The sequence below is a fragment of the Manis javanica genome, chromosome 12, assembly GCF_040802235.1.
Source record: "Manis javanica isolate MJ-LG chromosome 12, MJ_LKY, whole genome shotgun sequence".
In the NCBI taxonomy this organism is placed as follows: Eukaryota; Metazoa; Chordata; class Mammalia; order Pholidota; family Manidae; genus Manis; species Manis javanica.
In genome coordinates this window covers 25,742,501-25,754,980 of record NC_133167.1, presented here as the reverse complement: position 1 = coordinate 25,754,980, position 12,480 = coordinate 25,742,501, and the positions used below count along the sequence as shown (strand labels likewise).

The 12,480-nt window shown below is 39.3% G+C and overlaps 1 protein-coding gene across 2 annotated transcripts in view; it reads right to left on the bottom strand.

Annotated features, from left to right (window-relative positions):
• Positions 1-564: 564 nt before the first annotated feature.
• C12H2orf80 (chromosome 12 C2orf80 homolog) overlaps positions 565-12,480 on the bottom strand; it is a 17,854-nt gene continuing 5,938 nt past the window's right edge. Inside the window, exons 5-8 of one of the 2 annotated variants that reach the window (XM_017663261.3) lie at positions 12,201-12,272; positions 6,049-6,136; positions 5,635-5,756; positions 565-1,021 (exon numbers count right to left, since the gene is read on the bottom strand). In XM_017663261.3, the coding sequence (XP_017518750.3) occupies positions 1,013-1,021; positions 5,635-5,756; positions 6,049-6,136; positions 12,201-12,272 (291 nt within the window). In that variant the 3' untranslated portion in view covers positions 565-1,012. The remainder of the gene's footprint in view (positions 1,022-5,634; positions 5,757-6,048; positions 6,137-12,200; positions 12,273-12,480) is intronic. The other variant, XM_073218215.1, reaches the window with a different exon arrangement.

Genomic DNA, 12,480 nt, shown 5'->3' with positions numbered 1-12,480 from the left:
CAGGGCCATGTGTGAAGTTCCTTAGGTGGCATGTAAAGCAAATGTGCAGATGTTAAAACGAGAGACAGCAATAGCCACAAAGAAAAAGCCTTCCTCACAATGAACAGAATTAGACAAAAGAACACTGGGCAAAGTCCTGGGAGGCTACTCAGTGTACCCAGGTCTAGGTATGCTGATACACTCCTCTGTCTTCCACCCACTGCTGCAGGTCTACTGGTAAAACCCTGCTACAGCCACAGTTGGACTAGTGTGGAAGGGCCGCATTGATCCCTCCTGCCACAATGCTACATGGGAATACATGGCCATTTTCAGCAGAAGTCAACAAACACCTGTTTTTGCACATATTAAAGAAGACCATTCTGCAGAAGGATGGCCCATTACAACCTTAAGAAAGGTATAATCTGTATTTACATTCATTTGGTCAGATTGCTACTACATGTTTGCAAGCAGAAGTATGTGCCTAATTAGCATTTTGGGAAATGCTGAAAGACAAGAACAATTTCTTTTCTGGTAGTCATTATATTCTACCAAAAGAAAACCTGTACCCATTTTTTAAAATGTTTTATTGAAGTGATTTTTATTTACTTATTTATTTAAATATTTCCATGTAAGAATACAGTAAAGGCAGTCAGTGACAGATTAATTTTATTTTGTATCAAAATTTTGGAAAACTGCACCATTCTCCACTGCTCTGGAATATTCAGTGCTTACAATGTGTTACAAAGGCTACCGACTCTGACAAAGTAACACTCTCTGTCCTTGGAATTCTTCACCCAGCCATCTTCCAGTCACAATGAAGTAACATAAAATGCACACTTTTTTTTCTAACCACAATATACTCATACAATATAATTCTAAGAGAAGAAAGCACAATATCCAAATAACATCAATGCACTTTGCATTAAAAGCTAACTGTAAATAAAAATGTGCCAGCAAGAGTTGCAATTTTAAGATGTTTCTTTTCCTGTCCTAGAGCTTTTATTATGAACTCCCATGGTACAATTCCAAGTTTCTAAGTGACCTGCAGAATAAACAGATGATACTGACATCAACCACGTCAATTTAACACGGACACAGACATTAGCTTTCAATCTATACAGAGTTAGGGTCAAAGACCAGGTACTAAGTTACTGACAAAATTGGATTAAAATACATGGAAGTACAAAAGAATTTCCATGGAATTATGCTGAGACATTTGGGAATTGAGTTTCATTTCTCAACTAAATACAATATATGATCTCATGCTGGATCCTGCACAGAAGGAAGGAATGTTTAAAAAAGGACATTATTATTGGGTCAGTTGACAAAGATTTGTGTATAGGTGGTAGATTAAAGTGTCAATGTTCAATTTTCTGAAGTTGATAACTGTAACTTTGGTTTTTTAAGAGAATGGTTTTGTTCTTAGCAAATACACACTGAAGTATGGGGTAAAGTGGTATGGGGGATGTAACTTCAGATGGCTTAGAAAAAACTGTATCTATGTACAGAGAGAAAGAGAGAGAGTGCAGGGGTGAGAGTAGGAGAGATAGACACACAGAGAGAAAATGATAAAGCTAATGGAAAAAATGTTAACAATTGGTAAATCTGAGAAAAAGGTATATGAGGGCTCTTTGAACCGTTCTTATAACTCTTCTCTAAACTTGAAAATATTTCCAAACAAAAATATAAATAATCAAAGTGTCCTTCTCTTGATTAATGATACCCAAAGCAAATCATTTCCTTGCCCCTTAGCTGTCATGTACTTGCACATATTATTTTGAGTTTCTTACATATTGCTTTAAATTTAAACTTAATTGCCTTCTCTTCATTTCTGATAGAGGGGTGCTGAAGTGTGCATCTCTGATAGTGGAGTCATCTATTTCTCTCCTTTCAGTGCTATTAATTTTTCCTTCACACAGTTTGATGCTCTGTTGTTCAGTGCACACGTGTTAAGGATTGTTATGTCTTCTTGGAGAACTGACCCCTTTAACATTGTGTAATGCCCTTCTTCAGCTCTGATGGCTTCCCCTTCTGTGAAGTTAGCTCTGTCTGAAATTAACATAGCTACTCTTTCTTTCTTTTGTAAGTACTAGCATGATTTATGCTCCTCCATCCATTTATTTTTAATGGTTGTCTCTTAATTTAATGTCTTTATATTTAAAGTGGGTATCTTGTAGACAACTATAATCAGGTCTTATTTTTTTTATCTGCTCTGACAATTTTTGTCTTTATTTTTCTTCTTTATTATTTTATTATGAAACTTTTCATACAGAAAAGTTGAAAGAATTGTATAATGAAGACACATATGCACACAACCTGTATTCTGTAGTTAACAGTTTGCTCTATTCGTTTTAACATACATCAGTGAATCCTTTTATTCCTCTACCCATCCACCAGGCCATCTTTTTCTTTGATGCTATGACTGGGTGCCCCCTGGAATTTTTAACTCTCAGAGTTGCTCTGCACTAAGGGTCTAGCAATTTGTCAGTTACAGTTCAGGTTTCGCTCTTCTGGCACAGAATCCTCTGGCAGTTCCCACTTGTGAGTCTTTGCTCTGGTAAACCATAACTCCCTAATTTTGCCTTCTATCTTTCCAGTCTTGGGGGCAGTGGTGTGCCTGTGTCCTTCCCTGTCTTACAGATCCAAGAGAACATGTTGACTTTCCAGTTTGTTCAGCTTCTTACTTAAGACAGAGTGTCCATTTCTAAGCTCCTTATGTGCAGGGCTGGAAGCCAGAATCCCCCAGATTGCCCCCGCTGTGTGTCTTACTCCCTTCCATGATATTGTGAATTCTTCAGGAGTGGTAATAATGGGGGCACTTGTATTATTGCTTGCTATGGTCCTGTCACTTTTCTAAGCTCTTCCATATTTATTAACTCATTTAGTCCTTGTAACAACCTCATGAAGTGGCTAGTTATAATCCTCCTTTTATACATGAGAAGAGGAGAGAGATTCACTTAATGATTCATCCAAGTTATTAAAGTGGGGAACCAAAATTCAAATCTGGGCCATTTGGCTCTTAATCTCTAGTCTGCTACTTTTCAGCTCTTTGGTGTGGTCCTGTCTATTCCAACATCACTGTCTAGTAACGTGCCCAACTTTGACACTTTCCTAGGACATGGTGTTACTCACACCCTTTTCAACTTCTAAATGAACTATGAATACCAATACAATATAAAAGAAATCTTTAAAACACTCTCCCAGAATACCTGGGTTTTCAGAAAATAATTTCTCCATTTCCCTTACTTTATGAGGCAACTCAGTGGTTGGGAAGAGAAATTTCTAAACAAAGCATTGTTTTATCTTGAGGTTAAAAAATTTTTTTATCAGCTAAAAGACATGATACAATATCCATAAACCACAAAGGAAAAGACTAAGAAGCTCAAATATATAAAATGGAAAACTTCCTCAGACAAAAAACTGTGAAAGCATATTTTTCATACAATTAATAAAGTATTTGTTTCTTTATTTTTTGTTATTTCTAATGAATCAGTAAGACATATATGCATGTATGCAAATATTGAATATGTACATGTATAGCAAATATTTGAATGTCACAAGGAATATTAACTGGTTATTTCTGAGGAACAAGACAGGGATGTGGGGAAGAGCGGATTCTCCTTTATTTTCACTTTACTTTTTTTGTATTGTCTGAAATTTTTACTATAAGCATGTATTACTATTATAATTTGTAAACTAATTTTAAAAGTACATTATCCAGGAGTTGAAAAAGATGTCTAAATTATACAAACAATAAAGCATGAAAAAAACCCCGTAGATATGTTTTCTGATGTTTGATTATCAACAAGGGGCTTTTATGAAGCAAAGGGATTCATCTGAAGACCTGGTCCTACTGAAAAATAGGCATTTATTCTCTTGACAGTGCTAGGTTTACACACATTGGCTAACCTATAAAAATGGCTGGTCTCCAGAGAGGAGCCTCTCTATCAGTGTAGACAGGGCACAGCGGTTTGAGAGCGCTCACCTGTGGACCATTCACTTGCTGCCAACTCACTAATGCACAATAATTACTGAATATCCACCGCCTATGAAACACTTTATATAGATGTGGGAAATACTAAGGAAATAAAGGATTTGCTGCCATCAAGAAGCCAACAATCTTCAATGGTTGTGGAAGAAAAAATACAGGGAATGAAATTGTGTTTTCAAAATAACATACCAATGAGTCATCTTGAGAGCTGGATTTTCTGTACATAGAGAGCACAGATGAGCCCCACAGGGTTCATAAACCCCTGTTTCAGAGATCTATTTTACCATGATTATGGTGAAAGTCTAGATTATCAGTGTGTGTGTGTGTGTGTGTGTGTGTGTGTGTGTGTGTGTGCGCGTGTGCATGTGTGTTATTTCTAGAGTTGTTACCGGCTTTTGATTTTCTGTTGTTAAGTTTCATTCTAAAGCTTGCCATCCCCAAGCCCATATTTTAAAAAAATAACCTCATCTTATTTCAAAAAGTTCTATGGTAACAAAGATGGTTCTAGAAAAGCTATACCTTCAAATATTATTATAGTAATGCCTTTAAAAGAAAACTCAATATACTAAAAAATTCTCAGATATGCAATTGTTCTGTTACTAGTATAACACTTATCAGAACCCTGATGTGACAAAGAATTTAGGCAGTTCCTAAAACATTAGCTATGATAAGGTTATATTTCTAATCAGTCAGTTGTTTGCCTCTTAAGCCTGAATAAATCCTGAGTCCTATGTGGCCTAGTATATTCAGAGATTCACATATAAAAATGCACAGTATAGCCAGCCAATCAAATAAAAAGGATTTGCAATTTTCACCTGTGTTCCTTGAAGCAAACCCAATTCATAATCCAGTATATCTTTTTTCAAAATTCTCTTTTCCCCTTCTGACCTTACAACCCTCCAGCTGAGTCTGTCATTCAACAAAGCCCTAAAATATCCCAGACACACAGCCTGTACCAATTTTCTGATTCTTTCTCCTCTGAGCTTTTACTATATCAACCTATGTGCTCTCTCTGACTTCTTTTGAAATGTCCTTTTCAGTTTGCGTATTATAGTTGAAAGCCCAGGTCAGGAATGGCGAAGAACTCTCTTCCCTTTCCCCTTTTCTCCATCACTGTCCTTCACTGACCATTCTCTGAGTTCTACAGTAAAAACGAGTCAGGAATCATATGGACAGGGCAGGAGCCACAGAGATGAAAAGCAGGCAGACGTAAGATTTTCATTAGTGAGAAAGAGACAAGGAATGGGGACATTTAGAACACAGATATTAAAATAAATATCCTCAACACACTTATTTGAATCAAAGAATGATAGCTGATTAACTTGTGAACATCATTTCTCAAATGATAAAAGGTAATAATGGGTACTATTTAGTTAGGGTTCACTCTGGGCCAAGCACTGCTCTAATCTCTTAAAGTACATAATCTCAGTTATTCATCCCAACAACCTTAAGAGGTAGGCATTATTCTTTCCATTTTGCAGTAGAGGACATTAAGGCACAGAGAGGTTTAGTAGCTTCCCTGAAGTCACACAGCTGGTAAATAGCAGGTTGGAGATTCAAACCCAGAGCATCTGACTACTAAGTCCAGCTTTTCACTACAGTATAAGTGAAATACTCCCCAAACACCTGGTATCAGTTTGATTTAGTCTGCATTTTAGACCTACTTTGTTCTTTGCCTGTGGATCCAAAGACATATTTTTTGATGATTTCCATGCCGTGGCATTTGCTTTCCTTGTAGAACTACTGACGGCAGTTTTATTCATTGCTCCTCTTCTTAACTTAACACCTAGGACACATGTAGTAACCATATCTGTATATAAAACTTAAAAAAAATTAGTCCACCCACAGTTTTAGATCTTTCCCTTCAAAAGTGCTCTGCTCCCATCACCAAGGGATCTGAGAAATAAGACTTCCCTAAGTTTGGTAATGGAGAAAATCAAGTCAAATACTCCTGTTTTTTTTTTTAATTCAACCACACAGAGAAATCTTATTACTATAACTACTTAGACTGTACTTTATGAATTTACCTCCTAGTTTTACTTAAGTGTCTCTAAGCAAATGGAAGTAAACAGGCTTACTCTGTTTGCGGGCATATTCTGCTGCTTTGGGTGCTGTTAACATGGCCAGAGGGTGCAAGGAGAGGTGGAAAGGGGGAGCTCGGGGAACCTGAAAGGAAAACATTCCAGCTTATAAAAGCTGCACACGCTTTGTGTTGTTAACACTTGCTAGTTATAGCATTTGGCCTGTCCTTAGACATTACTAATGGTCTATGGATACAGCTCTTGTTTCATTTGTCAGGCATGTTCACAACCTGCCTTTTGCTCTGGAGCTTGGTTCCCTTTGCCTACAAAGCCCTTTTACATGCTTTTGCTCTTCACATAATTCCCTTCACCTGAAATAGCCATTTCCTCCGTTTCTGTTACAGGTTCATACTTTGCCTTTGAGATGAAACTCAAATTTGCCTTTTCTGGGAAACTTGTCCAGATGTTTCCCCACCTCCACTCTTCCACACTGGCACCCCCCGTCCTGACCCCAGGGTAGAATTACTGACACACTCATCTGTGAATTCAAAGTGTGCTGTCACACAGAACAATCCCGATAAGTGATAGTGAGTTATAATCTCTGTCTGCTGCACTCTACTGGAAACTTCTCCAAGGTTAGGACGGTCTCTTCATTCATTCATTCATTAAGTTTTCAGTAAGTTATGGGCCAGGCCCTGTTTGAGGAGCTGTGGTTAGTAAGACAGACAAGGTTCCTGCCTTTCTGGGCAAAAAACGAACTGTTGGTCAACCAGGTGAATCATACGTTGTGATAAGCTTAATAAACTAAACAAGATGATGTGCTAGCAAGTTACTGGGCAGACACCACTTCAAACAGAAAGGACAGAGAAAGTCTCTGGCAAGAAGCAATGTTTTAGCTGAGAACTACAGGGTGAGCAGCTGCCAGCCATGAAACAGCTGGAGAGAGATATTCCAGGCAACGGAACAAGACAGTCTTCTTGAAAGAGGCTTGTGCTTACCAGACACAGAAAGGAAGACAGTGTGGCCAGGGCATAATGAGAAAGGGGAAAATTGTAGATGAAGCTGAAGAGGACGCAGGACCCAGACCCACTTGGGTCCTTGTTGACCATGGTACAGAGCTGTACATTTTATTGATTCCAGGATACAATGGAAGCAACTGAAATAGTTTTAAGCAGTAGTGAGACAAGGTCTGATTTATGTTTTAAAAAAGAGTACTTGGGTTGTTATTTCAAAAGTGAATGGGAGTATGGAAGCAGAGAGGCCTGTCAGCTGATGTGACCTTTCTCCAGTGCCTTAGAGAGTACCTAGCACATAGTAGGCCCTCAAGTGTTATTGACTAGTTGAGTAACTACCAGTCGAATCAAGGCAATAATGGTTAACAGCATGGACTTTAGTGTCAAACTGGCTGTACCATCTATAAGATATGTGATCTTGGGCATGTCATTTAACTTCTCTGTGCCTGTTTCTTCATGTGATACCAGAATAGTTACCACAATAGTTACCATAATAATACTGGTAGCTACCCTTCAGGGTTATGGTAGAAATTAACACACAAACTCTTTCAGTGTATACCAAGAGACACATAAAATAATCCAAATGTCTAAAACAGAAGACTATATACATAAATTGTGGTATATTCCTCCATATGCAGTGAAAATAGACTATAGCCACATGCAACAACATGGGTGAATTTCTGCAACATAATGTTGAGTGAAAAAAGAAAGCCCTAGAATAATACATTTGTTTCACTTCATTTATATATATTGCTTTTATTTCATTTATATAAAATTCAAAGAGCATGCAAAACCAAGCAATATATTGATTAAAGATGCATATGTGACAAAACCATAAAGAAACGAGTGAATGATAAACACATAATTCAGTATAGTGCAAACCTGGGGCAAAAGGAAAGATATGGGGGCTGGAGAGGACAGAGAGAGAGCTTCCAAACTGATAATAGTGCTCCATTTCATATCCTTGGTGAACTTTTCTGTTTGCTTGGTCTTTATACTTTAAACATATATAGTAAGTACTTATATGGACATAATTGATATTGCAAACATGTTTTTAATCCCTCATCATAAAGATCTGTCACTACTGAGTTTTTGTTTAAACATAGGTCTTTCCTTTTATCATGAAAACATTTTTTCATTGCTGTGGAATTCAGCATCCTTCAAGAAAGGAAGCCACTCGGCAGGTTGTTGGAGCCAAGTGCTGGAGACTGGGGCTGCAGAGGCTGAGAGGGTGGAAGATGGGCATACTGCAGAGAAAGCTGGCTGCTCTCAGTGGACTCCCATGAACAGGAGGATGGGGGCTGGCCACCCTGCGGGTGGGGGTGGGGTTTAGAAATAATAACCTAACACTGAAGGCTCCTCCTGTGCCAGCATCATACACTTGATATGCATAGTTCCACCGATGCTCAGAACAACCCAGTGTGGTCAGTTAAATATAATCAAGCCTGTTTACACGTAGGAAACTTGAGAATCAGAGAAGTTTAACCTAGCCAAGGCCACACAGGTAGTGAGTAATAGCTGGGACTGGACACCTGTCTGTTTGCCTCTGAAGAGCATGCTTTGGACTTTGGGTGCAAGTTTGGATGGAGTCAAAGGACAGGAAGTTAGACGTTGGAGTGCAGCTCCAGAAGAGCGAAGGAAAGCAGGGCTTCTGGGGTTGTCTAGTCACCCCCTCTTGTCTTCTGTTATACTAAGTTCTACTCTCTCTGCCTCCCATTCCTTTTTCCCTCATTCTCTGTCAAATGGAGATTAAGAATATTTTTATTTCTTGCCTTCTTTGTTGAAGGAAGGTTTATGCTTTTTCTTCAGTTTCAAATTCAGTAGTACATTTTATCTCTATCTGGAGCTAATTGTAAATAACCTTCCCTTGTGTGAAGTCCTTAGTTGAATTTTTTTCTATAGGTCCAAGGTCCTCTGCAGAAAAACGGCTCCCTATCAAGAGTAGAACCTGAGGCTAATAGAATTGAACAGTATTGGTCCCATGATGCTTTTCTGTCACCAGGTGGCAGCAAATAGTCCTGCAGGAAGCCATCAAACCAATGTACACACAGTGCCCAGTGTATCATGTGGCCAGGTCTTGTGGCCAGAGATTCTACATAACCTGATTAATATTCAACAGGGCTCTAAGCTCTCACTTGGGAAGAATTTTAGCTGTTGCTTAGGAGACATTTTATCCAAAGGAATCCAATGTCATTCAGATACAAGCAGCAATTAGAGAAGAACCTTTGTCAGTAGGCTTTTTTTTTTCACCCCATCTCTGCCTTAATTTCCTCTTCTTTGAATCAGGCCTAATAAAAGTATTTAGTACAAAGATTTATTGTAAAGAATTGAATACTTTAATATATGTAAAGTGCTCAGATTGGTGCCAGGTATAAAGTAAGTGCCAAATATGTCAGGTATCAATATTATAACTATAATTGAGTAACAGTTTTTTTTGAACAACCCCATCTCCTAGTAAAAACTTTTTGAAATTATGTTAAACCCCAGAAGACTGTTTTGAAATAGCTCTTAGAATTTAATCTTTGAAATGCTACATTTCCATTGAGAGGTCCTGCTAATCCCTGATTTGAGATGTGGAGGAGGTCCCTGAGCACAGCTGATGTATAACCACCAGAGAAACGCCGGAGCTCAGGCTTCAGGCGAGGAGCTGGTGAGGCCCAAGGAGGTGCGGATATGAGGCTCATATCCGCAGCTCAAATCCTATCATACCCTTTGTGATAGTTTCTTGTCCAAAATAAGCAATTTACACTGTGTTAATCACATGGATACTTGATGAGCGATTTAATTTTTAGAGCTATAGTTCTCAGCCACTCATGGTTTTGCCACTTAGGGGACATTTGGCAAAGTCCAGAGATGTTTTTGGCTGTCACAACTAAGAGGGAAGCTATTGATATCTACTGGGTAGAGGCCATTAGAGGCTGCTAAACATCCCAAAAGGCACAGCACCCAACTCCACCCCCTATACCCAGAACAAAGAATTATTTGGTCCAAACTGCTGAAAAACCCTGATTTAGAGGAACAGAGGAAATCAGATACTAAGCCCCCAAGTATCAGAACCTTAACTGTAGCTGTTGTTTTGAGGTTACTGTGTATCAAGCACTAAGGGCTTTAGTGATACTAACTCACCTCATTTCCCATGACAACCCCATTTTATGGTCCCTGTTTTTACAAATGAAATTGAGGCTGGCAGAGCTTAGAAGACTTGCCCAGGATTTCTCTGCTTATAGCTGGTAGCATCCCAGCTTTAGAATCCTCATGCTTAGCCCTTACACAAACTGCCTTTCCCATTTATGGATCAGCAAATGATCTGACATGCATATCCGGTAACAATAAACAGACACAGGCCTTTGAAGGAAAGCCTCCTCTGTGAGGATATTATCTATTTCCCTCCCGAGCTATTCATTACGTAGTCTATGTGCACATCTCAGTTTTTTGTTACTGATTAAGAGGACAGAGACTGTGGATAGCTGAACAGACAAGGTGCTGAATAAAAGCTCTTTAATGAGTAAGTGAAAGACTGGATGGATAGATAGAGATTGGCCAGCCCACCTTGAAACAGCACAACATCCTCTTCTGGCCCTTGTAAATGAGACTGCTTTATCCGGGCTACTCGGACACCCATGTTTGCAAACCTTCTTGATTCACGCCCTCCAGGGTGTGATTGCGTTTATTTGCTCTCTGGCCACACAAGAGTTGATACCAACCAGCCAGATATGCTGGATGACTGGCCTAGGCCTCCCCCAGGCATCAGAAAATGAGGGTGAGAAAACACAGTGTCTGAAGCAGTTATTGTCTAGGCTCAGAGATTAATGTATATGTGAAGAGGAGAAGAAGGCAGCCTGGGAAGGAGGAAACTGCTGAAAAAACAAGCAAGAAGGGGGCAGCAGGGTTTGCTTGGCTCTCTAAGAAGCCGAAGGAGCTGGGCTTTCTTAAAAGCCAAGAATGGCTTTGTCTCTGAGGAGCACTGGGTGGCTAATATATCAACCGAGGGAGAAGGTCAGCTCCAATGCAAGATGTAAGATCCAGGAGAAAAGTAACGTTACCAGACTTGCTCACCATTATAACCCTTCACCTACAACTATATTGAATGAATGAATGAAGCTGAAACTAGAGTGATCAGAGAGAAGATGCTGATTTCCTCTATGATCAAAGGACCTCGAGTCTTCGGACTAGAACCAAATTGCACATAGATTAGGGTGATGGAATAGTCAGATTCAAAGTTACAAGACTTCCTAGTAACTGCTTGACTTCTCTTAACTTTATATGACTCCCTGTTCCCAGTATGGTCTACAGGTAGGAGAAGGGAGGCAGACATTCCTGCGGCTATGACCCTGCCCCCACCCTGGCCTCCCCCCAAATCCTAGTGGGGACATCGAAATTGACAGGGTGAGCAGAAGGGCTGGTGTGGGGGTGTGGGTTCTCCCTGCTGCCCTCCCTGCACGCCCCTCCTGCCTCTTCTTCCCTTTCCTCTGCCCTCTTCTGGAGGCATCTAAAGGTAAAGGGATCTGTGGTTCACCTCTAAACAGCAGCCCATTCTTGAATACTAAATGTTCATACATCCATAAGTGGCAAACTGAACTGTCTATAAAAAAGCATTGAGGATACTCATTTATTTTTTTTAGATCAGTATATGGAAGCACAAAGAGGACAGGAGACCTAGGGCTCTGTAGAAGTGGAGTCAGAACTCAGTCCCAGGTCTCTGGACTCCTGAGAGGTCCTGCTTCTACTGCAGTGATTTCAAATGAGTCTCATGGGAAGGAGAAATGCGGCCACAGTATAGGACACAGTTTATCACGAGCATGTACCTTGTAAATCTTGTCCTAGTTCTAGATATTATGGTCCATGATACAAGAGGAGAACTTGGTCTTAGCAGATCTACATCACAAAAAGTGTACAGGAGGAAGTCTGCTCATCAGAGACAGAACCTGGACTCTAAGCCTGGTGCTCTGTCTGCTGCCACCACTCAGCTGTTACACAAATTCATTTGTTATTACTAACACAGTCCTCCATGTAAGAAAAGCATTTTACAAACATTTATTATCTGAGATTAGCTATATCTGGCTTTGTACATTTTGTTACAAAACTGTTATTACTTGCCTGAGAATAACATTTATAAAATACAAAAATTTTAAATTTATAAAATAGAGAAATTCTCTATAAAAGTGTCTTACATTGATAGTCTCAGGTCACCCTTACCTTGGTTTTCCCCGAACTGGCAGAAGAATCAGCCCCATAAATTTTAAAGACTTCTTCAATTGGGATACTGTTCTGTTAAACAACGACAAATGTATTATCATTTCATGGCTTTTCTTTTATTACAAAACAAAACTTAGCTCCAGCATGTGTAGTACCATTCCTGGATAGCATGGACACTAAATAAATAACTTCTGAATAAATAGATAAATCACAGTGTCCAGCATCTGATTATTTATGTCTTTCAGTCTGGTTTTTTTTTGCCTTTTAAATAAATTCTCTC